The following is a 24,865-nucleotide window of genomic DNA, read 5'->3' as shown; positions in this document are numbered from 1 at the left end:
ATGACAGAGATATGTTACCCTGCAGTCAAATAACACAGATTTACTGTTACTACTACTTTAATACTAACTTTATGTCTACACTCAGAGACACAATCAGTCTGTTCAAAAACACAGGATGCTTTCACTTTTATTGAAAGTTAAAAGAGTTAAAACCTTTTTTCAGGGTGTGTGGACTGTCAGTGCTGCTGCCATACCTTACAAAAACAGTAGCTTTCTTAAAACTATTAAATAAATGAAACAGCACCAAAGTTACGCCTCAAGCGCACATACAGTATATGTTCAAGACCTACGTGCTGTGATGTGCCCTTTTGACCTTGCTTCATATGTAGTCCAACAGGAAATAGAACTTTCACAGTAATGGTCTCTTGGAGAGAATAATCTTCTCTTAACAGGAAACTGCAGAGGTGGACTTCAGTGTGACTGGTGTGATATGTGTTGATACTGAGTGAAATATATTGTGTGAAAATGATGAGATATAAAATACAGAATACTTATAGTTTAATGGTGATAAAACAAACAGTCACAACAAGAGAGACAGCAATTGAAAACACAAGTGCATAAAATAGAATAAAATAGTGATTTTAGACATGAGCGACTGTTTTCTCAGAGAAGTGCATCACAGGAGACTGATGATAGCAATGTTTACATAATCTAAACAGAAAGTGGTCAATCAATAGCCTGTACAACTTTCTTTACCCACATAAGTTAGGAAACACATTTTGCATTTTGCAGTACCATCCAGTGAACTCTTCTTTTTGTTCCTGTTACACGTTGGCATATATTGCATCATCCAGGTCAGTCTATAATGGACACCACAATGAATTAAAGATAATCTTTCAAGTCTGGAAATCATAAAGATAAAAAAAAAAAACTTTACATACCTCCATGTTGCCATATACGGGATCATTGGCATAAACCTCTTGGGAATCTACATCATCATAGTTATTTACTTTTCTGAGGACAGAACAGAGAAGACATAGATTAAGGTTTTATCATTTTATATCCTTAAACCAAATGTTCAACATAACAACACAACCAGAGAGAGAGTAGCTTCAGTTTCTTGTTTAAGGTGAATAATAATTGAAACCTTTTAGCTGCAGCGTACTGAGGGGGCTCCACATCTTTCTCAACCTTCATGGTGCTCAAATGAGTTCTTGCCACATCCTTAGGTCTCCCCCTGCTGGCAGAGAAATGTTTCTCAATTAAGGACCTTAAAAAACATCACACAACCACTGAAACTTAAACCAAACTGCAGGCTAATGTGCTTGTACTTTCACAAGACACATTTCCACTGCATATCGATAAACACACAATGTTAAAAAAGTGTAAATAATTTTGAAATGTTTTGTTGATTCTTGAGTTCTGTAGCTGAAAAGAGTAACTTAAAATATACAATGTACTTTATATTCTTTGCCAACTTACCATTTTTTAACTCCAACTGCGATTAAAACTATCACCAAAGTCACACCTGTCCCAATGGCTAGGTAAATATACATATTCTGCATCTTACCTGTCCAAAAAGAAAACCGGATTAACTCAAATCATGTCAGTCTCAGTTGTTCAGTCTTTACATACATGTTACACTCTTCAGACTTCCATTAAATGTGCTTACTGTTAACAGGGAAATACAGCGTGAGGTTGGCGGTGCCCTGCGTGTTCTTTGCCAGACAGTGGACAAACTCAGATGATCCAAACTCTGCCTGTAGAGTCCCGATGGTAACCGGGCCGTGTTTCTCTACCTTTGCTTTTGGCAGGACTCTGTCAGAGAGCACAAAATGGACCATGCTGGGAGGCCTGGACTCTGCAATGCACACACACTTTACCTTGTCTGCCTCTGAGGAGCAGGAGGACCCAGTCTTAATCTCTGGGGCATCTGGAAGCAAAAAACACAACTCTATGAGTTAGCCATACTTTTATTTTGTCATTATAATAGTAATACAGGGTTCATATAAATAGCTCTTTAAAAAAGTTACAAAGAGCTTAAAAAACAGCTTAAAATATGACAAATAATTATGAAAATGATATATATCAAAAAGAGAAACGGAATAAAAACTAACACAGAGATGATTGTTTCTTGATCAAGTTCAGAGAAGATTCAAACAGAGTTACTGATTAAACAAACTGCATTAAGCCGGTAGGTCACTTTACAGTGTAGGTGCCCCAACTGCTAAAGCCCTGTTCCTCTGGGTTCAACAAGACACCCCTCATCAGCTGATCTAAGAGGGCATGTAAAGCCTGTAGACTGTATAATAAACGGACATAGTCTCCGGGATGTCAGCCATCGAGTTCTGAGTTTTGAAGTCTACTGTTGGCGGTTGCCATATTGAAATGCAGATTCACCTTGACTTGGGTCAATCTAGTATGACGCAAAGTCGTAGAGTTGGGGCAGGCTCTTTAGCCTCTTTACTGCAGCTACAGGGTGCTCGCCTGTCAGTCAGACATGCCCTTAATTACACATAGTATATAAAAATGTCCCCATGCACAGTGTGTGCTGATAGAGAAATTAACTATTCAGACCCAAACTATTTTTAAACCAGGCTGTAAACATGTTTATTTTTGCTTTTTTGAATGGGTGTGTATGTGTTTTAAGGTGTTTCTGCAACCAGCCTCAAGCAGACGCTCGATGAACTGCAGTTTATTACACTTCTGCGTTGGCGTCATATTATAAGACCGGAGGTTGCTGCTTGGTAAAGCCTTGAAAGTTAGCAATTTAATTTTAAAACTAATACAGACAGTTTTCTCAAACGAGTACAAATGTAACAAGTGAGATAAAAAACTGCCAATACCTAATATTTAAATAATATTTCTCTCCTTCATTTTGACATTTCTGTGGTTGTAGTTGACTTACGTAACACATTGAGCTGCACAGGGCTTGATTTGCGTTGTCCCATTGCGTTAATGGCAGTACAGTACAGATCTCCTGTGTGTCTGGAGACATTTTGCAGTGTGAAGACATTCCCTCGGTACAGCTGAGCACCAGTTTCATTATACCACTCATAGCTGCTGGCTGGTGGGTTAGCATCACTTGAGCATTTCAGCTGCACAGCTCCCCCCTCTTTCACATCTGACTTGTACTCAACTTTCACAATCACTGGAGCATCTACATGGAGACATGCATGGATATTGAGGTAGTCATACTGAAAAACATGCGTGTGTATATTTTGGGAACAGTTAGTAAAAAGTCATGTGAAACCTGAGCTGATGGCAGTGCATACAAGAAACAAGATCCAAGAACAAGAACCGTTCTTGTCATAGCTGTGCCAACATCCACTAAGTAGTCAGTGGACTCATCTATAATATATTTAATTTTTCCGCTTTATTCAAAGCCCTGCTTATAAAATAACCTGGATGTTCAGATGTTTATATATTCGGAATATTATGATTTGTTACTTTGCAAGTCATTTGTATATTAGTTTTATTCTCCAATATTTTATAATAATCCCTTTTCTGTACTCTGTAATGGTAATCAGTTGTTTTTTATACAACTTATCTTTCTCTTCTCTATCACTAGTTCTCTGTTGCAAACATTTCTTATACAGAAGATTTTTCTATTTACATTTTCTATTTAGCAGACCAACATATGACATGCTGTCTTTGTTGCATTTTCAGTCAGATATAGGGTTTAAATTATTCCATACCATCTATATCTGTTTTTATTAACATTTTACACAACATCCCATTTATGTGGGAGTTGGAATGTAGATAGATGGCAGTGCTGACAGAGATGTAAAAGGGTAAATAAAGGAATCACAATGAATCCTGTAGGGGGCATGGATATCTGAAATCACTTCAATGCTGAGACATTTAAGAACCATGGTATGAACCCTGTGTACTAGAGGAACATGTAGATTTGTTGCCTTGTTATGGGGAATTATCCTGTATTTGTGAAAATAAATCAACTTTTACAAAAGTGGGTTATGACAGACATACACGTCTCTATAGACATGCCACTAACATGGTAAGAAGGAAAAAGTGAAGAACAGAAAGTGAGTTGATACGGCTGTTAAAGGGCTATGAGGTGAAGACAGACTATAAATCACGTAAGTCTTGATTCAGTTCGGCTCATAAAACTGTAGTTCTAGATGCTGTTAACACGCTCAAACATCCTGTCTAATTTCCTGGTTTGCCTTTTGTGCTTTCCTTTTAAAAATAACTCTGGTGAGAGAAGACTTCTGTCAACCACAACAACGTACATGAGGCACAACAGTTAAAGGAAATGTCAAAGAGGGCAATATTTTATTCCTCCCAGTGCATGAACACATGATGACCGTAAACCCCTTCTCAACCTGAATTTAACTCTGGAAGCTCCTATATTTGAATGTATGTGTTGAAGAAACATATTACACATCATACAAAACAAGGTGAAAAAAATAAAAAATCAGGCTTGCACCTTTACATCAAATCCCAACCCCTCCAGTTTTTTTTTGGTTGGTTTTAAATTTCATATTTTTTAATTATTTATTAGTTTATTAGTTTGATCCTTGCCCCGTAAGCTGAGCCAGACTTTTTTAGACTGGGGTGGGTATTAAGTACGTTTGCACACATGATGAAAAGCACTTTCACCCTGCTTTTGACACTTCAACTACTAACATTAAGGTATCTTGAAAATATTGTTATTTTCTTTTTTTTTAACTTTAAAAAGTAACACAACAGAGTGACAACATTTCAATCTTCTTGGCTTGGAATAAACAAAAGATGCTTGCTCAAAGGCAGCCTTTTGCAACACATAGAACTGCCTCTGACAAAACAAATACCAAAACATTATCTAGAATTTCAGGGCAGCCAAGGGAGAGCCAATCAGATTTTATTGGGGTCCACAGCCCCCCCTGGCCATCACTTGGAAACACCCCTGACTTGCCCCAAAATGTTTAAAAAACTTTCACATGTTTTTAAAATGTTTATTTTCATCCTTTAAGGAAAGCACTTTGTGCCAACACAAAGAAAAGATCTATTTATTCATAATAATTATTAGACTCATAATCACATAAAGTGCACTTACATTTAACTCTGAGGACCTTGGATGCATTCTGGAGCTTCCCTCCCTTGTATCTTACAGTGCACTGTAAAATCTTCTCATGATCAGCTCTGGTAGGGTGAAAGGTCAGAGTCGATGTTGCCTTCCACTGGCCAGCGGTGTGCTCCGTCTGTTGGAAATGTTTCTCTCCAGAGTGACTCCAGTTAAAGACGGGAGGAGAGGCCGGACAGGAGAAAGACACGGAGCAGGACGCAGACACAGTTTCACCCTCCTGTACCTCAGGCTTCCCTGAGAAAATGACTGGGTCTGGTTCACCTGTAAGAACAAGTAAAGTCATGATCACTAACCCATGTATTTATACAAGGCTGTTCAAAGTAATCTTAGACAGTTATAGCTTTGATTGTTAATTAATTTTGTCCCACAGAGACACCTATCTCCAATATAACTGTTCTTCCCATATTTTATCACAGATTCAAAGGTTTTCAATCAGATCTGAAACTCAACGCTTAGTGAATCGCCGCATACATAGGATTTGATTTACTGTAATTCTTGAAATGGCTGGTGTTTGCCTTTTCTTGAAAATAGAAACTGTTATGATAGAATATATTTAAAGGAAAGAGAGATCCGCTTCTGCAACCCAAATAGGGAACAACAACTGAAACCTAAATGACCGCTTTACCAACTTAGTTTTGCCTTCTAATGATTTTCTTTGAGGCTACAGTTACAATTTAACTTTCAAATACTAGACGGCAAAGTGAACTATTGGCTGTTTGTGCAGGTGAAATATCACATCTACAGCAGACAAATTAAGCCAATGAAATGTTTCGCTCTGGCTCTTCTTTTATTCCCCTTTTATAGTCCATCTGAGGCAGACAGCTGTCCACCAATAAGTTTGATTCTACTTGATTTTTCTGCCTTACAACTGTTGCCTAGTGCGTCTCAGGGTGGATCGATGGTTGGTTGGGCTAATACAGGCTAAGAAAGAGTGCAGTCATAACCTGCTCTTCATAAAGCTGCACATGAAATAACTTTTGTGTTTGATGAATAAAAGTTGATTCATTGACCAAGTCACCAAATAACTGATCTTTGTGACTTCTTAAGCATAAAAACAGATTTGTAAATGTTCTGCATTTGGAAAAAAAGTTCTTCACAAAGGCAGGAAAACACTGAAGAGACAACTGAAAAGACACTTCTGAGAAATGCAAGACTTGACTGTGCTGTAACAAATGTTTGCTGAAAGTTGTAATTATTACTTACGGATCATTTCAATGGAGACGGGGCTGTCTCTGTAAGTAAACTTGTCAAGGCCATCAATTTCAATTCTGAAATAAAAAGGCCCTCGGTCGTTTTCTTGAAGGGGATCAATCATCAGCGAACAATTCTTCTGACTGATGTCTCCAAGCAGCTCAGTCCGAGTTTGATACCGCTGAAGTACTTTAGACTTAACTGAGTGATAGATGTGCTCATTTGCTTCATTGTTCCACATCCCAGTGAATCCAGTGAGTGTCTTCCCCGGATTTGCATAGTCAAACGTGCAGGGAATCACCACACAGGATCCAATGAGACCTTTGACTGAGGAGGGGACCTTAGCTGTCCAAGTGGAGGCTTCAGTTTGAAGAACTGTAAGAAAAAGAAAAATGTGATTAATATGAAACAGAGAGAGCAGAGGTGGATAAAGTAAAATACTTCTATTTACATAATTGTCTTGCACAAAATGACATTTCCTTGCAGAAAACACAATAATTAGACAGAGAGAGCTGACTGTTTGATTGAATGTTTTGTGAGTTGTTCATAATTGTATATTGTATATTGTAGCTGGGTTTAGTGTTAAAATGTAACATACCTTTAAAGCAAAGAAACAGGACCAACAGAGAAAAAGTCATCTTGCTCCTTCAGGGTCCGATCTGCAAATAAAGTCACAGATATTTTTTCAACCTTGTGCTGTGCTGCTGTCATTTCCCTAACTTATCTAGTTTCCATTCCCCTTTTGTAACCCCTCTGCTACACACATTTATCTCATCACATGTATGATAGGGAAGTATATGGTATTAAACATCTCTATTGTCTTTCTTTCCTTCAAACTATTGTTTCCCAGCTGTATCTATTTTTTTAAGTGTGTATAAATATAGGATTTTGCAGTTTTGCTGCTACAAATAATTGTAAATAAGAGAGAAAAAGTGCAGTTTTCTCATATTTGATTTCTTTTTTAAATGATGTATTCTGGGTCTGAACCTTGCTTTTATCAGTCACACATCTGCTTTCATTTCCTTCTTTAGTAGTTGGTATTTAATTCATTTTGGTAGACATTACTTCTCCAAATATTTTTTAGGCATGTTACTAACTTTGAGAAACACTAACTCCTTGAAAATATCATCTTATTTGATATAGAGGACAACAAAACTTTGTAATTGGCCCTTTAATGAAATATTTGCCATTGGATATAGAAAGGAATTTTCCCAGGTCAATAACAGGGCTATATACTATCTATATCAGCAGGAGATGGTATGAAACCGCCAACCCCAGAAAAGATTCAACACGTGAGTCTTAATCCTTGGGCGTTCTGAGATTAATTGATTGATTAGGGGGGTTTTGTTTCAGTCAAGACAAGATCAGTAGTGATTCTGTGTCCAGCGTGACAGAAAGACTCTGCAAGTTAAGGTCTTCAGAGCAGTCAGGGAGGCTGATTATTTACAATAATCCCTCCCGATTACAAACAGACCTAACACTATTTAGTATAGTATCTATGTTAAGTTACAAAGAGACAGAGAAGAGCAGATTATATATAATTGGCTGCACAAAACAAACATCATATGAACTGAATCAGATGAGGAAATTTCCTTGATATAAGAAGAGACCCTGAATGCTGTTGAAATGCTTATGAAATGTTGTAAGTGTTTGCTGTGCATTTTTGTTAGTTGAGGACAAGTTTGTCAGTTTGTTTGTTCATAGAGTTACCTTCTCCTACAAAGCTATAAAACGGTTCAATTATCCTACCAATTCATCCAACATAAAAGGTTTAATTCATAAAGACAGTTCAATTCAATTATGACAAATGAAGTCTTGGTGCAATTCGCTTAAACATTTCAGTTTATTTTTGCACATGCTGAATATCATTTGGGCAGTGACCAAACCTCTGACACCACCACCAACAAGTTCACATGTACAGGGTGAACTGTGACATATTTTTGCACCACAGTTAAAACACAAACAGTATCAGCTCTGTGGATGAATGTATTTGACAAATTGGCATGCTTAGCCAACATGCAAGTTAAAACATTCTGTGCAGGAGTTCAAATTATTTTAAACCTTTAAAACAATGTGCTAAGATATATTAACACAAGGAATATGATATGTTACAAAAATATGAACTACTTTATGATCAGCAAGTACAGATGAAAAGGCATGTTAAAAACAAACATCTTTAGTTTAAACTTTGGTAACTGAGGATGCAAATACATAGCATTTACTCTACCTTACACTGTGTTTTATAGATGAATCGAGATGAAAACAGGACTTCCTTTGCCCGTCACTGTCGTTTCACAAGGAGGGGACCTGCCAGCCTACACTTCCTCATCACATGTTCACACCTACAGCTGTGGCTTGAGAGAAGTAGTCTTTGCAGAGGGTTCTATATGCATCACAGCAGCTCACAGTTTGACCTCCCAATGTCACAACTGAGAGGATCTTGTTGAAATGTTCACAATAAACTCACTTTTCGCATTCATGGACCCTGATCTCCAACAAAAGCTGGGTTCAGCATTTCACCGGTGTTTGGGAAGCAACTTTTGCCTTCTTGTACAGATAAGTCAAAGTACCGGATGCTGCGAGTGATGTTGGCCCTCCTCACAAACACACTCTGCTTTCCCTTTTTTTTCCAGAGATCCTCTTCGTATTGTGTCAGGAAGTCCTCCAGCTTGACTGTGTCCTCTTTCTGGCGACCCCAAGAAAGTCTCCTGGGAGTGGGGGTAATGAAGCTGGTGGATGCCGAGTTGCCCATAATAGGATATGTGCCTGAATTGGTATCTATGAAATAAAAAGGATGGGAAATGAACCAAAAGAATAACTGCTCACAATCACAACTTCACTTAAAAAAAACAATTGCAAACCATGTAAATATTATTTACCTGATAAGTGTAGTAGATCAGAGTGATGCGTCTCCTGCCGGCTGAAGGTCTAACAATGAATAAGGCATGCTCAGGCTCCTCCATTTTAAAGACCTGGAGGCCTGACCTCGTCTGCCATCAAAGCAACAGTTAAGTGTTATTATCTCCCTGAAAGAGATTAAAGACGGCAGGAACAATACCACTTAATCAGATCTGTTTCTATCTATCAGTCTATTGATCAAGCACTGTTCCTGCAATCAAAAGCCACAGTTCCTTTTCATCATGTTTCAAGTCCGACTATAGTTTGTATACATATAGCATAGGCTAACTTATTTTGTACTGTTTCCTTTTTTGGTTTCAGGGGTCTCTTTTGTACTGTTGGAGTTTTATATAAAGCATTAATCTCTATAATAGAAATATTGTTTTTCTTTTGCAGTACAAGAAGTATTGTCCACTAATGAGACGACATTCATTGGCTGTCTCCAGGAAAACAGTCAGTGTGCACAGCAAAGAGGTGGAATACAATAACACACTGCTGGAACCTAACGACAGTCATCTATCAGTGATTCTGTTTGATTTATCTACATACAAGCGCATATCACAATCTTTTTTTATAAGTCGTTAGCACCTACTCTATTTTTGCTTCAAGTGTTGCTTGTCAGATGATGAACAAATTCAATGGATGGAAACTAAAGGTCTCAGCTGAAAGTCTAACATGGGGAACCACTGGTAACAGAACCCTGGAACGTTTGCTATCACTCCCAGGCTATATCATCATCAGCGTACATGTGAGTATGATTGAGTTTATGCTTTGTGTTTGCCAATTACCTGCAGAAAGAATTTAAAATGATCAAATTAAACTCTATTCTGTTTCAACATTATGCTGTCAATTATCTGACTATGTCTAAAACTCCTATTGAAGTCTTTAACATAACAAACTGTTTGAATTTGACTAGTCTCCTCATCTCTTAAACTTCCTAACTTGAAACTTGATGTTTATTAATAAAATCTTTAATTTAAATATCTCCTAACCCTCCTGTTATGTTTGTTTTAGGGACAGCAATAATGTTCGTGGGGCATGTTTAATTATCCAGAAGGGTCAGAACTAAAAAAAATCCCAATAAACATTTTTTAATCTCATTATTAACTCCATTACTAACCATTTAAATCAATATTTAGTGCAATGGTGTTCTTTAATCCTCACAGATCATGGTTCAATGAGGATAACTCACTCGTTTTTTATGAAAATTCATGTTAAAGCTTTTTTTTTATGTACATTTGAAAGACCTAAATATAAATACAATAGTTTTACATGACATAGATTTTTGTTTATTTCATTTTTATTTTTAATAAAATTTTTATGAAGTGATGTTGATAAATTAACAGGAGACATCTCTTCTGTCACATGCTGCCCAGATTTTGATGCTGTATTTAGCTGGTTTGGAAGGTACATATTACCTAAAATGGAAGGAACCTCTGAATGCCTCTAGCCTTTCATCCACTGTGACATTAGGGCCTGGGTTATAGAGGAGTGGAAGTTGCTCTACCCACTTGTCCCTCACTGTTCTAATGGCTGACAGCTTGTCTCTATTCGATCTCAGCTCCTGCAGTCAAATGCCGAAGTGTCCTTGGGCAAGACACTGAACCCCAAACTGCTCGCTCAGTTGTTCAGCGGTGTATGAATGTCTAGAATAAGATTAGCTAATACTGATGGTCCCTTAGTATAGCAGCCTCGACCATCATTGGGTGAGCGAGTAATGTAAAAGAGCTTTGAGTGGTCAGAAGACTGGAAAAGAGATATATGAGTACAAGTCAATTTACCATTTACTATTTCTCTCGATCTGCTCAAAAGCTGACTTGATGTCTGTTACATGAGTCACTGCTATCTTAGTGGCTCTGTCTTTATAATGTTTTCTGTAGACAGTTTTGCCTGACTTATATTTGGGGATAAAGATCTGTATTTCCCCATTTTTGATGTGAATGTCTGCTTGGAGGAATATGAATATCTGTTTCCTCATTTGGTTCATAATGAGAATCATCAGACTCAGAATTGACCACAAGATGGTCTTCATCTTCAGACACACCCTCCTCTCTTTCACTGTCATGATCAAAGAGGAGTGCCAGGGTTATCACCTGTTTACTTCTGCTGCTCATTTTGTAAAGCTCTGACAGAGAGTGTGTCATGTGTAGATGCAGAGTATAATGTTGGTAGGAATCCTTTGCAGAGAATCTGTATGTTTTTCCCCTCCCCTGCTGTGGTGATGGGAAGTTCGGGTCTTTTCAGAGAGCCGTCTCTTTTGACTCGGCTCCCGAGGAAGAGCCAGCTCTTTCGACTCCCGAACGGCTCTTAATTTAGGATCTTTTGAAACCGTGTGTTTTACCTTAACTTTGCAAAAAATAATGGTTTGTGTTGAAAACCCTTTTACATACAGTGTTTTTATGAGAAGCTGCATAATTGCCCAATTTTGTGCATTTATTCTGTTACAAAACCATTCTCACTTTTGTTTAGTATTTTAATCAAACTTTTTTATTTTACAAAGTAACAAAAAACTGCAAACATATCCACCGAACATAACCAGAACCAAACTTAAGGAAACAGAACCAGAACCAAACTCAAGGAAACAGAACCAAACTCAAGGAAACAGAACCAGAACCAAACTAAAGCAAACAGAACCAGAACCAAACTCAAGCAAGCAGATCCAGAACCAGAACATAACTCAAGCAAACAGAACCGGAACCAAACTCAATCAAACAGAACCAGAACCGAACTCAAGCAAATCGAACCAGAACCAAACTAGAGCAAACAGAACCAGGACCAAACTCAAGCAAACAGAACCAGGACCAAACTCAAGCTAATAGAACCAGAACCAAACTCAAGCAAACAGAACCAGAACCAAACTACAGCAAACAGAACCAGAACCAAACAAAACCAGAGCCTAACTCAAGCAAACAGAACCAGAGCCAGAACCAAATTCAAGCAAACAGAACCAGAACCAACTCAAGCAAACAGAACCAGAACCAAACTCAAGCAAACAGAACCAGAACCAGACTCAAGGAAACAGAACCAGAACCAAACTCAAGCAAAAATAACCAGAACCAGAACCAGTCCCAAACTCAATCATGCAGAACAAGGGTTTAGGGTTAGGGTTAGGGTTATGATTAGGGTTAGGTTTACGCTTATGATTAGGGTCAAGGTTATGATTAGGGTTAGGGTTATTATTAGGGTTAGGGTTAGGGTAAGGGTTTTGATTAGGGTTAGAGTTAGGGTTAGGGTTAAGATTAGCTTTAGGGTTAGGATTAAGATTAGGGTTAGGGTTAGGGTTAGGATTAAGATTAGGGTTAGGGTTATGATTAGAGTTAGGGTTATTATTAGGGTTAGAGTTAGGGTTAGGGTTAGGGTTAGAGTTAGGGTTAGGGTTAAGATTAGCGTTAGGGTTAGGGTTAGGATTAAGATTAGGGTTAGGGTTATGATTAGAGTTAGGGTTATGATTAGGGTTAGGGTTATTATTAGGGTTAGAGTTAGGGTTAGGGTTAGGGTTAGAGTTAGGGTTAGGGTTAAGATTAGCGTTAGGGTTAAGATTAGAGTTAGGGTTAAGGTTATGATTAGAGTTAGGGTTTTGCTTAGGATTAGGGTTAGGGTCAAGGTTATGATTAGGGTTAAGGTTAGTGTTATGATTAGGGTTAGGGTTATTATTAGGGTTAGAGTTAGGGTTATGATTAGGGTTAGAATTAGGGTTAGGGTTAGGGTTAGAGTTAGGGTTAGGGTTAAGATTAGAGTTAGGGTTAAGGTTATGATTAGAGTTAGGGTCAAGGTTATGATTAGGGTTAAGGTTAGTGTTATGATTAGGGTTAGGGTTATGATTAGGGTTAGGGTTAAGATTAGGGTTAGGGTTAAGATTAGGGTTAGGGTTAGAGTTAGGGTTAGGGTTAGGGTTAGAGTTAGGGTTAGGGTTAAGATTAGAGTTAGGGTTTTGCTTAGGATTAGGGTTAGGGTCAAGGTTATGATTAGGGTTAAGGTTAGTGTTATGATTAGGGTTAGGGTTATGATTAGGGTTAGGGTTAAGATTAGGGTTAGGGTTAAGATTAGGGTTAGGGTTATGATTAGGATTAGGGTTATGATTAGGGTCAGGGTTATAATTAGGGTTAGTGTTAAGGTTAGGGTTATGATTAGGGTCAGGGTTATGATTAGGGTTAGACTTAGGGTTAGGGTTAGGATTAGGGTTAGACTTAGGGTTAGGGTTATGATTAGGGTTAGGGCTAGGTTTATGATCAGGGTTAAGATTAGGGTTAGGGTTATGATTAGGATTAGGGTTATGATTAGGGTCAGGGTTATAATTAGGGTTAGTGTTAAGGTTAGGGTTATGATTAGGGTCAGGGTTATGATTAGGGTTAGAGTTAGGGTTAGGCTTATGATCAGGGTTAGGGTTAGGGTTAGGATTAAGATTAGGGTTAGGGTTATGATTAGAGTTAGGGTTATGATTAGGATTAGGGTTATGATTAGGGTCAGGGTTATAATTAGGGTTAGTCTTAAGGTTAGGCTTATGATCAGGGTTAGGGTTAGGGTTAGGATTAAGATTAGGGTTAGGGTTAGGATTAAGATTAGGGTTAGGGTTATTATTAGGGTTAGGGTTAGCGTTAGGGTTAGGGTTATGATTAGGGTTAGGGTTAGGGTTAGGGTTAGGTTTATGATTAGGGTTAAGATTAGGGTTAGGGTTAAGAATAAGGGTTAGGGTTAAGATTAGGGTTAGGGTTATGATTAGCGTTAGGGTTAGGGTTAGGATTAAGACTAGGGTCAGGGTTATAATTAGGGTTAGTGTTAAGGTTAGGGTTATGATTAGGGTCAGGGTTATTATTAGGGTTAGGGTTATGATTAGGGTCAGGGTTATAATTAGGGTTAGTGTTAAGGTTAGGGTTATGATTAGGGTTAGAGTTAGGGTTAGGGTTATGATTAGCGTTAGGGTTAGGGTTAGGGTTAGGATTATGATTAGGGTTAGGGTTATTATTAGGGTTAGCGTTAGGGTTAGTGTTATGATTAGGGTTAGTGTTATGATTAGGGTTAGAGTTAGGGTTAGGATTAAGATTAGGGTCAGGGTTATGATTAGGGTTAGCGTTAGGGTTAGGGTTATGATTAGGGTTAGGGTTAGGGTTAGGGCTAGGTTTATGATTAGGGTTAGGGTTAAGATTAGGGTTAGGGTTGTGATTAGGGTTAGGGTTAAGATTAGGGTTAGGGTTATGATTAGAGTTAGGGTTATGATTAGGGTTAGGCTTATGATTAGGGTTAGGGTTAGGGTTATGATTAGGGTTAGGGTTATGATTAGGGTTAGGGTTATGATTAGGGTTAGGGTTAGGGTTATGATTAGGGTTAGGGTTATGATTAGGGTTAGGGTTAAGATTAGAGTTAGGGTTAGGGTTAAGATTAGGGTTAGGGTTGTGATTAGGGTTAGGGTTAGGCTTAAGATTAGGGTTAGGGTTGTGATTATGATTAGGGTTAGGCTTATGATTAGGGTTAGGGTTATGATTAGGGTTAGGGTTAGGGTTAAGATTGGAGTTAGGGTTAGGGTTAGGGTTAGGATTAAGATTAGGGTCAGGGTTAGGCGAACAATGATCCAACACAGAGTAATTAACACAGGTGTGGAACACAGGACACGGGTGAGTCTAATCAGGATAATCAAAGGGGAGGGAAACACGCCATAGGCTGCTTTGTGATCTCGGCGCTGCTGGAAAAAGTTTCATTTACACCATTTCAGTGGTGTAAAAAGTACTTGAAAGCCATACTTGATTAAAAGTAAAGATATCTTACTTGAAATCTACTCAGGTAAAAGTGAAAGTCACCCATCAAAAAAGCACTTGAGTAAAAGTCTTAAAGTAGCTCAAACTAAATGTACTTAAGTATCAAAAGTAAAAGTACAAAGAAACTAAACAGGTAGAAATAGTTGTTACTCTCACAAGCTTTATTAAGTTTAATTCTCCCTCCCTCATTAGTAGCTGTAGTAGTAAACATTAGGGGCTTACCCCAAACCTAGGAGGGTTACTTCCAATAATCACATCTACTTTAACTTCTTTTTATAAAATAATTTAACAAATGTTACATTTTTGTAGATTTCTAACGTCAACATTTAAATCTAATGAACTGAACTCTTTAAAGACTCAAAATGAAGATGATTGTCCAAAGTCAAAGCATCAACAAAAATAATATTCAAATCCACAGAAACTACTCTCTCTGCAGCTTGCTGAAACACAATAGCTGATTTGATAATAAGTAATGCCTCTGACATGGCAAATAGCCAATCATGTTTAAGAATTTCAGGGAGTCCAATCAGTTTTCAGAGGTGGCCATGGCCACCCCTGCCATCCTAAATATTTGTTCCCAGGCTGAAGAGGCAGGTAGAGGTTTGTTCAGCTTCACAGACAGCTTGCAGACAGCAGGGGGAAGGATTTCAGTATTGAAAATATTGTATCCATACTTATTACTGGGATACATTCATTCACTTACTGCAATGTGTTTTTTTAGGTTTGACGGTGAGTTTTGGAACCCTATTATTTCTGTGTTTTTCGGCAAACACAGGAGACACTTCATCCTGTAGGTAGAGGTTGCTGCTACTACACCAGGGCCTTTAAATATCACAGGATGAAATGTTAGGCTACAAACATACAAGAGCAATCCTTATTGACTTGCAAAAAATGACATAATTCATAAAGTGTGGTAGACAGACTACAATAGAGAACCCCCAATATCTGTGACAGCGACTTCCAGTTGAAGGCACACCAAATACACTGTCACCCTCTACTGGAGGCACTGCAATCTACACACAGCCTGAGATGCACTGAAACTCACTGTGACCAAAGTCACATCACAATATTACATTATTTCTCAATTGCCAAAACACTAAACCCGATTGTCTGAACCAAATTCCTTAGCAGCCTGAACCCATGTATGGAATCAGTCACTCTTTTGGCAAAACCATAATCACTTTTCACCTGTTAGACACAACTTACAAACACATCCTAACTCACTAAAACACATGTTGCACTGTGATAAACTTGTGTTGCATAATGGTAAGCACAGGTAGCAAAAGTGAAACACATTTGAAGCACAGGTGTCACAGCTTAAATACAACCACTCAAAACTGATCACACTTGTGGCTAATGATATAAGGAAACCAATATAAGCCTGGATCCGGCGCGTCTGGGTTTTTTGCCCAGTTGCCTGGCCAGGGAGAATTAGGACAGGAGAGGAGAGGAGAGGAGAGGAGAGGAGAGGAGAGGAGAGGAGAGGTTTATGCATTCCAGTATCTCCTGGAAATGCCATAGGATACTGTAAATAGTCAGCAACAACTCTTTGCAGAAATACTGTCAAATTACATGGGTCTCAATGTATGCAACACATATCTGGTGTAAAAATATTATCCCATCACTTTATCACTTTCCAAATAAAAAAAGTTCTTATTAGGGTGGGAATACATTTTTTGATAAATATGTTTATTTATGCTGCATTTAGACAGGATAATATCTTGTCACATCTTTAAATTGTAAAATACAATTTAAAAACAAAACACTTTTTGGTTCGGTTCTTTTGAAAGTCTGGGGACTTTTCATTGACTTGGACTTCAGAAGCTGTCAACCCGGACATCACCTACTCCTGCAGTTAAAAAAATAAACTGGTCAGCACAGAAATGAAAAGGAAAGAAAGCACCCACAGCGGCTACATCCTAAAGTAGACAGGTGCAGAAAACAGACTGTCTCAGCACCTTCATGGCCACTGAGCTTGGTTGCATTTCAAATGAGTCATCAGAGATCAACCTGCACCTGCATGTCTGTGATCAACTTTATCATAATTGAAACAACTTAGGGCATCACATCAATAACGAACTTTGTTTCAACTTTGTTTGGACAACATATGCTTGCAAAAACCTGTCTCTGACACATGAAGAAGACATGACCATCCTGAATGACATCATGGACTTTTATCACATAATAACAGAGACACGCCAAGCGGCAACCTCCGGTCTCAAGCGATGATGCTCATGCGGAAGAGTTATAAACTGCATTACATGGAGAATCCGCTTGAGGCTGGCTGCAGAAACACCGGAAACCACATAGATACCAATTCAAAAAAGACGATCTTTGCAGCATTAATAAACATGTTTACAGCCTGGTTCCAAAAACGGCTTGGCTCTACGAAGCTAATCTCTCTAATGGCACACACTGTACTGGGGGTGAATTTTTTTCTAACGCGATGGTTCAGAAGATATTAAGATTCTGAGTTTTTGCCCAAATAAGGACATGGCTGACGTGACCCCCAGTCGGGAACACATAGCTGTTGGCTAGGAGGCTCAAACTACGTCACACTCTGCCTGGTTGAGATCCGGATTTCCAATATGGCTGCTGCCGTCGATTGGCTTCATAACAGATCTCAGGAACAGATGGGTGACGTCACGGATACTACGTCCATATTTTATACAGTCTATGAGACACCTGAGCAAGAGGGACTGTGGGTGGAGGCTAACACCCACTTTAACACCCTTTGCTCTAGGAATAAATACTACAGCTTCAACATTAGTCTAGCTTTTTCTTATTCTCTATATGCATCTTAATTAGTTTTCTACTCCTTGGAATAAAAAACTTGAGAATGTAGATTAGTTAAGTTTTAATTTCATGGATCAAAAACATAAGACTGTATCTTCTTTAGGTTTTTGACTTCTAACAAGAAGTGCACAGGAAACGAATTAATCACGAGTCACTCCCAAAACCCAGCAGAAGAGTAAGGAGGCCGTTCTCTCTGTAAATTTGCATAAAGAATGAGAGCACTGGTTGAAATAACTGTTACATTTAAGGCCCCGGGTGATTAGTGCCCACAGTGGAACTCCTGACAGGTTCACAGGACTGTAATAGTTCTGGTAACATTGCAACAATCAAAGAGGCACAAAACAACAAGTTAGGTCAGCTTTAATGATCATTTAAGAAAACCATCACAGTGTGTCTGATATCACAAGTCAGTGAATAGTTATAAAAACATGTATACTCATAATACAAAATTGCTTCTCAATAAAACAATCCAAAATCAGTTTGAAGGATGTATAATTAGTAAATGGTTGATTTATAATGAGATGACAGTACAAAGCTTTTAAGACAGCTAAATCTGCAGCTGTCTGTCCCACCTTGAAGAAACCTGGTTCAGACCCCAACGACTTCAATAACCTCCGCCCCATTTCTCACCTCCCTTTCATTTCCAAAATTCTAGAAAAAAACGTTGCCTCTCAACTCCACTCCCATCTCATCAGCAATAACCTCTACGAACAATTCCAGTCCGGTTTTCCGTCCCCACCACAGCACAGAAACAGCCCTCCTCAAGATCACTAATGACCTCCTCATGGCAGCTGATTCCGGTCTTATCTCCATCCTCATCCTCCTCGATCTGAGTGCGGCCTTCGACACCATTTCTCACCCCATCCTCCTCAATAGACTCTCCTCCATAGGCATCACTGACACCCCCCTGCACTGGTTTCACTCCTACCTCACAGGCCGCACTCAGTTCATCCAACTCAAATCCTTCACTTCTCAACCCTGCCCCATCACTTCAGGTGTGCCCCAGGGCTCTGTCCTGGGGCCCCTCCTCTTCATCACCTACCTTCTCCCACTCGGCAATATCTTCCGCAAATTTGGCATTCACTTTCACTGCTTCGCGGATGACACCCAGCTCTACATCTCCAGCAAACCCGACTCCACTCTCCCACCCTCCTCCCTCACCCTCTGCCTCTCTGAGATCAAATCCTGGTTCACCTCCAACTTCCTTCAACTCAACAGCAATAAAACAGAACTCCTCCTTATAGGTACTAAGTCCACCCTATCCAAAGCCGACAGTTTCTCCCTCACCATAGACAGTTCAACAATGTCCCCCTCCCCTCAGGTAAAGAGTCTGGGTGTCATCCTCGCCAGCTCACTTTCTTTCCACTCTCACATCAATAACATAATCCGGTCTGCATACTTCCATCTCCGCAACATCAACCGTCTCCGCCCCTCTCTCACCCCTCACACCACTGCTATCCTGGTCCACAGTCTCGTCACCTCCCGTATTGATTATTGTAATTCACTCCTCTTCGGTGTCCCTCACAAATCCCTCCATAAACTTCAACTGGTCCAGAACTCTGCAGCCCGCATCATCACTAGAACCCCCTCCTTTCACCACATCACCCCCGTCCTCCAGCAGCTTAACTGGCTCCTGGTCAAACTCAGAATTAATTTCAAAATCCTCCTGTACACATTCAAGGCCATTCACAACCTCTCCCCTCCATATCTCTCTGATCTCCTCCACATTGTCACCCCCTCTCTTTCCCTCAGGTCTTCCTCCTCCCTCCACCTCTCTGTGCCCCCTACCCGTCTCAGCACCATGGGGAGCAGAGCTTTCAGTCGCTCTGCTCCCCAACTCTGGAACTCACTCCCACCAGACATCCATAACTCCGACTCACTACCCCGGTTCAAATCCAAACTTAAAACTCATCTGTTTCAAATTGCATTCCCTGTCTAATTGCACTGTCTCATTTTAACCTGGTGTAACTGCTTGTTTTTATTTATTTTATCACGTTGTTTTTATTTATTGTGTTTTAATCTGTCTGTAAAGTGACCTTGAGTGCTTTGAAAGGCGCTTCTAAATAAAATGTATTATTATATTATTATTATTATAAATCTTTATTAACAGAAATGTGTATCATGTTTTTGAATGTATACAATTTTGTTCTATTTCGCTAATGTGTTTCTTAAAAGCTGACTTACATGAAAGCAAGCATATGAAACAAAAATACTTAAAAGAGCCTAAAACAACTGATTTCCCTCTGGGTTAAATTCAAGCAACAAAAAAAAAAAGAAGTCCAAATTAGCCAAATAAGGATGTGAAACCTCCAGGCAGCTATAAACAGTATACTTCTTGTGTATTTAGTATCTGAGAGCGCAAGATAGTTTATGTGATCAGATTAGATCCTTCATCTTTGACTTTAAAAGAGTATTTCTGAAAAAATAACTTTGGGGAAAATTATTGTGTGACATGTCTTCTCAGTAGAAGGGGGAAACATGCCTTTAACACTTGAACATGTGAAATGCATTTACTTAGAAAAAAAAGTCCTCAATTGAAAGTGAAAAATGAATGCACAGGGCATTGCAATCAGAGCCCAAATTACTTGCATTGTGATCAGTGGCAGAGACATCTGATTCAATCTTTCTCTGCCAGGCAGAAGTAAGCCTGACAAAAGCTGCAGACATGTCCTCCCTGTGTGAGGAAAAAAATGCAAATGTTGGAAACAGATTTTGCATCTGTTCCCAAAAAATACAGATAACTTCTACAACAACTGCAAGCTTTTTCCCCCGCAAAGAACTTACCCTGGATAGAAAGAGAGAGAATGATTTCACAATGCAGAAACTTCCTTTGAACAAAAGATCCAGATTACATGTGAAGACCAGGTGGAAATGGGGTTGGTGGTATAACCATTTGATAATCATATTGTTCTATGTTTTGGGGATGCTATTTGGTTGGTTAAACAACTAATCAAGAGAACAGTTTGGTCACACTTATTTCAGTGAAGTTTCTTTTTTTACTTCCCATCTTCACTCTCGGCCCGTCTGCCCCTAATTGGACCACAACAAAAGAAGGACAGAGAGTAAGATAGTGAAAGTTTTCATGTAAAACAAGCAGAATTGTGTCAAAAAATCAACTGTTCACTGAAACTGTAACCAAATAGCTCATAACCCCTGAGATGTTTTAGAGATTTTAAGATCCTTCAGAAAATGTTATTCTGTAATATTTAAAGCTACCAAACCCCAAATAATCACAAGTTTTCTCTCACCTGCGAGACAGTCTGGAGAGACGGTTCCACATGCTGAATTTGTAGAAAGAATAAGCAAAAATAAAAATCATATCCTAATAAATAATAAAGAAAATACATCAGGTTAGCTCTACAAGCTGATAGTAAACTAATACACTTTTCTACTGACCTTCCTTCCTGATTTTGGAGCTCTGCAATGCGTGGCCTTGAGAAGACAGAAAAAGTTTGTTTTACTGAGGTGCAAAAAACAAATATGAAATAAGACATGATGAGGCTAACTATATAATGCTTAAATGTTAGGAGCTTTCCTCCTTATTCCAAGTCAGTAGTTGACTCACTTGTATTTTTTCACCATTAATATGCCAAAGACTGCAAAGATCACAGCGGTACCAACAACCACCACCACAGGAATGATGATGTGGTTGTAGTTTTCTTTACCTGCAAACAATAATGTTAATATTGCACAAATTAGAAGAGGATAACATCCAGATTCTTGAAATAAAATACACCAAAATTTTCTTATGGAAATGGTAATATAAGATAACATGTGAAATAAAACAGTCTCACGTTTAACGTTAAGTGTGAGCACTTCAGATGATGTCCTCCCTCCATTAAAAGTGGATGTGCAGGTAAGCTCAGTGTCGTCATCCTTCTCCTCAGCGATGAATGTGAGGATGGACTGAACCTCCCAGATGCCTGAGTGAATTTTTCTGTTGACCTCACTGACCCCCTCTGCTGTGCCTCTGCTCCATGTGAGTTTGGGGTCATGGGAGGGGCAGGTGTGGGCCACTGTGCAAGTGACAGTGAAGGGAAATCCTTGGAAGGCTGTCTTTGAGTGGGTCAGTGTGGGCTTTGGAGGATCAGCTGTGAATGAAAAAGGTCAGTTAAAGTAAGAGGCAAGTACTTATATGAAATAGAAATGTGTTATTGATTGGTTAAAATCTTGGTGACATACGTAGCATAGTCAATTCAACACAATCCTTAACAAAGGTGAACTTTTCAAATGTACCGCCCCCTAGTTCAATCCGGAAACAGAAAGGTCCGTTGTCATGATCTTTGACATCAGTGATTTCTAAGGTGCAGTTGCCTTCACCCAGATGCCCCAACAACTGTGTGCGCCCCCTAAAACTTTCTAAGACAGTCGTGCTGTCGTCATTATAGATGCGCTGATCTCCATTGCTTGAAATAAGCCAGATCCCTCTGAGTTTGGAGGTGGGTAGGTTTCCATCAGGATGGGTGAACGAACAGGGAACCACAACACAGGATGAGACCAGAGCCTCAAGATTCTTTATGACGTTGGCCTTCCAATCTTCAGTCAACACTGGGCTGCTGATCACTTGAAAAAAGGGCAGAGGCAACAAAACATATTACTTCTTGTAGGAATGATATGTTCCTCAGAGTATAAGATTGCATGCTGCTGGAAACTAAAAGTTGGCTGGTTGCATTACCTGCCAGAAGCAGGCCCATTATCATCATCTTTCTGTCTTTGTCCATAGCCTCTGTGGTTTTGGAGAGTTACACTGTGGGAGGTGTAATGAAAATCAATTAAATACAAAAAAAATAGATCACAAGAACTGCCTCAGAATACTTCTCTCTGATTACAAAACACTGAAAGTAGAACTCTTTTTAATTATACAACAAACACTGGCTTTTTTAATTGTCATCATGCAGCTTATGAACACATTTCAACTGATTGTAATAAAATGCTAATTCATCGGCCAAATGTCTTAGAATCAGTAAATATTTGGGTTGTAAAGATTAACCGTTCTGAATTGTTTTGAGTGAGCCGGTCCATGGCACCCTGGATCGGTGGAAATATCATATGAACTGGTCCATGGACAAGTCTCAAAGTTGTGTTCCGACAAATATTACTTCAGATTCTACAATAGGCCTTGTCTTTTATCTCTTAGAGAGTAACAATCAATTTGTCTTGAATTCTTTAATCGGTTATATTAAAAAAAAACAAAACATTGAATCAGCAATTTTCATTGAACTGAACTGAGACAAATTTAATTGCTTCAAGTCATATTGACCCAAATTGTTTTTTGTAACTATGAATTATTCTTGAATTGAATCAAAGCCATCAACGATCAAATCAGGTTGTCTTATTAGGAAGAGGTTCACACTCATGCAAGCAGTTCCCATTATGAGCTGTGAAAAAACACACCCTGATTGGGACAATATCAAAGCAAATAATCTAGAATCCCTTAAACATTTCTATATACTATAAATATTAAAAATACTCACAGAACAAACAGAAGAACGGAATTAAATAGACGTGTTGTCATACCACAGTGAAAATATTCTTACCAGATGAAGCTGCTTTGTGGTGAGCTGTTTTTCTCCACTTAAACCACCAACACCGTCCCCAGAATGGCGTGATGTGTTATCTTGCAATGAACTCAACAAAGAAAATGAACTGAAGCTGCAAAATACATTTTATTATATCTGTGTGAGGAAGAACACAGATGCAATGGGGGCAGTATCAATTCAGCTAAAAAAAAAAAAAGGAAGTAGGGAGTGGTCTTTTATTTTGGTCTCAAACTTATGTATGTCTGATTAAACACACATCCCATAAAAGATATGAACTTCTCGGAAACAGAATTAAAAAGGTTTCCAAAATTAGATATTAGAGAAGCAAACTTTAAAGCCTCATTCCTCTTACTGTTTTGTCAATCAATCAATCAATCATCAATCAATCAATCCATCAATCAAGCTTTATTGATATAGCACCTTTCATACAAATCAAATGCAATTCAAAGTGCTTTGCAGCGATTGAAAACAAGAAAGAAGCAGAAATAAAATAATGGCAAGACATAAAAAAAAAAAAAATAATAATTAAAATAGATGTAATGCACACCAACAACAATAAATTGTCACCTGTCACTAGATATATACAGGAGCATACTTAGTTGTGTTTGCTCTGCAAAGATTTAAACTTAAAATATTAACATTGAAAGTTGCAACTTGCAGCTTATATGAGGAGAGCTGACAAATGTATACATCTTTAAAATCATGAATAAAATACGTTATTATGATCGTAATTATCTACGGGACAAGGGCATATCCAGACATTTTTTGACAGAGGTGGCCGAACTGAGGTGGCCTCAAGTATGTGTGAGCACAAAAAATGAATAAATAAATAAAAAAATAAAAATAAAAATAACAATAATAATAATAATAATAATAATAATATGATTATTATAATAATAAGTATTATCATTATTCTTAATAATAATAGTCATAATAATAATAATAATAATAATAATAATAATACGTATTATTATTATTATAATTATTGTTGTTGTCCAGCAACGCCACCTTGGGAATTTAACCCAAAGAATTAATGAAAGAGGAAGCTTAAATATAAGACGCTCAGGTTCGTTCTACCTCTTAAAGAGCTGGAGACGTGGTTCCAAGTTTAACAATAAGTCCTTTTATTTTAACAATGGTAAAATGACAATAAAAATACCACACACACACACACACACACACACACACACACACACACACACACACACACACACACACACACACACACACACACACACACACACACACACACACACACACACACACACACACACACACACACACACACAAACACACACAGTGAAGGGGGAACCTTATTCAGAAGCTGAGGCTTACCACTGGTGCATGGATCGAGGAACAGGTGGGGGAGATCCCAAGGAAGAAAAACACCCCAATCACTCGTGGCAATCACACTCACACTTACACTCTGAGCCAACTAAAGACCAGGGATACACGGCACACAATAAGGGGGAAACCACCACCAGGAACCTAGGAACCACCACCGTCGGCTCTCAGCAACTGAAAAGGATAAAAGGGAATTAATGGGTTGCACTCGAAAAACAATAACAAAACAATACCAACACCAAATAATACCAAATTATATTAAGCAATATGGATAGCAGCCACCAAATAACTTGGGCAGATCAGACATATGCTGCCAA

The 24,865-nt window shown here is 38.6% G+C and overlaps 1 protein-coding gene across 2 annotated transcripts; it reads right to left on the bottom strand.

The window, feature by feature from the left end:
* Nucleotides 1-481: 481 nt before the first annotated feature.
* On the bottom strand, nt 482-21,094 carry LOC117822715 (myelin-associated glycoprotein-like). 2 transcript variants are annotated; one of them, XM_034697590.1, is made up of 14 exons: nt 21,061-21,094; nt 20,913-20,945; nt 20,250-20,694; nt 9,100-9,210; nt 8,453-8,998; nt 6,819-6,879; nt 6,233-6,595; nt 5,000-5,290; nt 2,849-3,100; nt 1,613-1,873; nt 1,423-1,510; nt 1,088-1,180; nt 882-954; nt 482-800 (listed from the first exon to the last, which is right to left on the bottom strand). In XM_034697590.1, exons 6-14 carry the CDS (start codon nt 6,856-6,858, stop codon nt 765-767), a joined length of 1,497 nt encoding a protein of 498 aa, XP_034553481.1. In that variant the 5' UTR covers nt 6,859-6,879; nt 8,453-8,998; nt 9,100-9,210; nt 20,250-20,694; nt 20,913-20,945; nt 21,061-21,094; the 3' UTR covers nt 482-764. The 2 variants fall into 2 exon arrangements, with proteins under 2 accessions (XP_034553481.1, XP_034553482.1); XM_034697591.1 differs by lacking the exons at nt 2,849-3,100; nt 20,250-20,694; nt 20,913-20,945; nt 21,061-21,094.
* Nucleotides 21,095-24,865: the final 3,771 nt, after the last annotated feature.

This window comes from Notolabrus celidotus, chromosome 12 (genome assembly GCF_009762535.1).
Source record: "Notolabrus celidotus isolate fNotCel1 chromosome 12, fNotCel1.pri, whole genome shotgun sequence".
Taxonomy (NCBI): domain Eukaryota; kingdom Metazoa; phylum Chordata; class Actinopteri; order Labriformes; family Labridae; genus Notolabrus; species Notolabrus celidotus.
The sequence above is the reverse complement of the archived record's forward strand: the minus strand, read 5'-3'. Positions and strand labels throughout refer to the sequence as shown.

Bases quoted from the DNA above. Each gene is read 5' to 3' on its own strand.
- LOC117822715 (XM_034697590.1), bottom strand. From the start codon at position 6,858: ATGACTTTTTCTCTGTTGGTCCTGTTTCTTTGCTTTAAAG. The intron at 1,874-2,848 runs GTAAGTCAACTA...TTTTGCTTCCAG, and splicing joins TGTGCAGCTCAATGTGTTAC to ATGCCCCAGAGATTAAGACT. The intron at 801-881 runs GTATGTAAAGTT...TGTCCATTATAG, and splicing joins CCGTATATGGCAACATGGAG to ACTGACCTGGATGATGCAAT.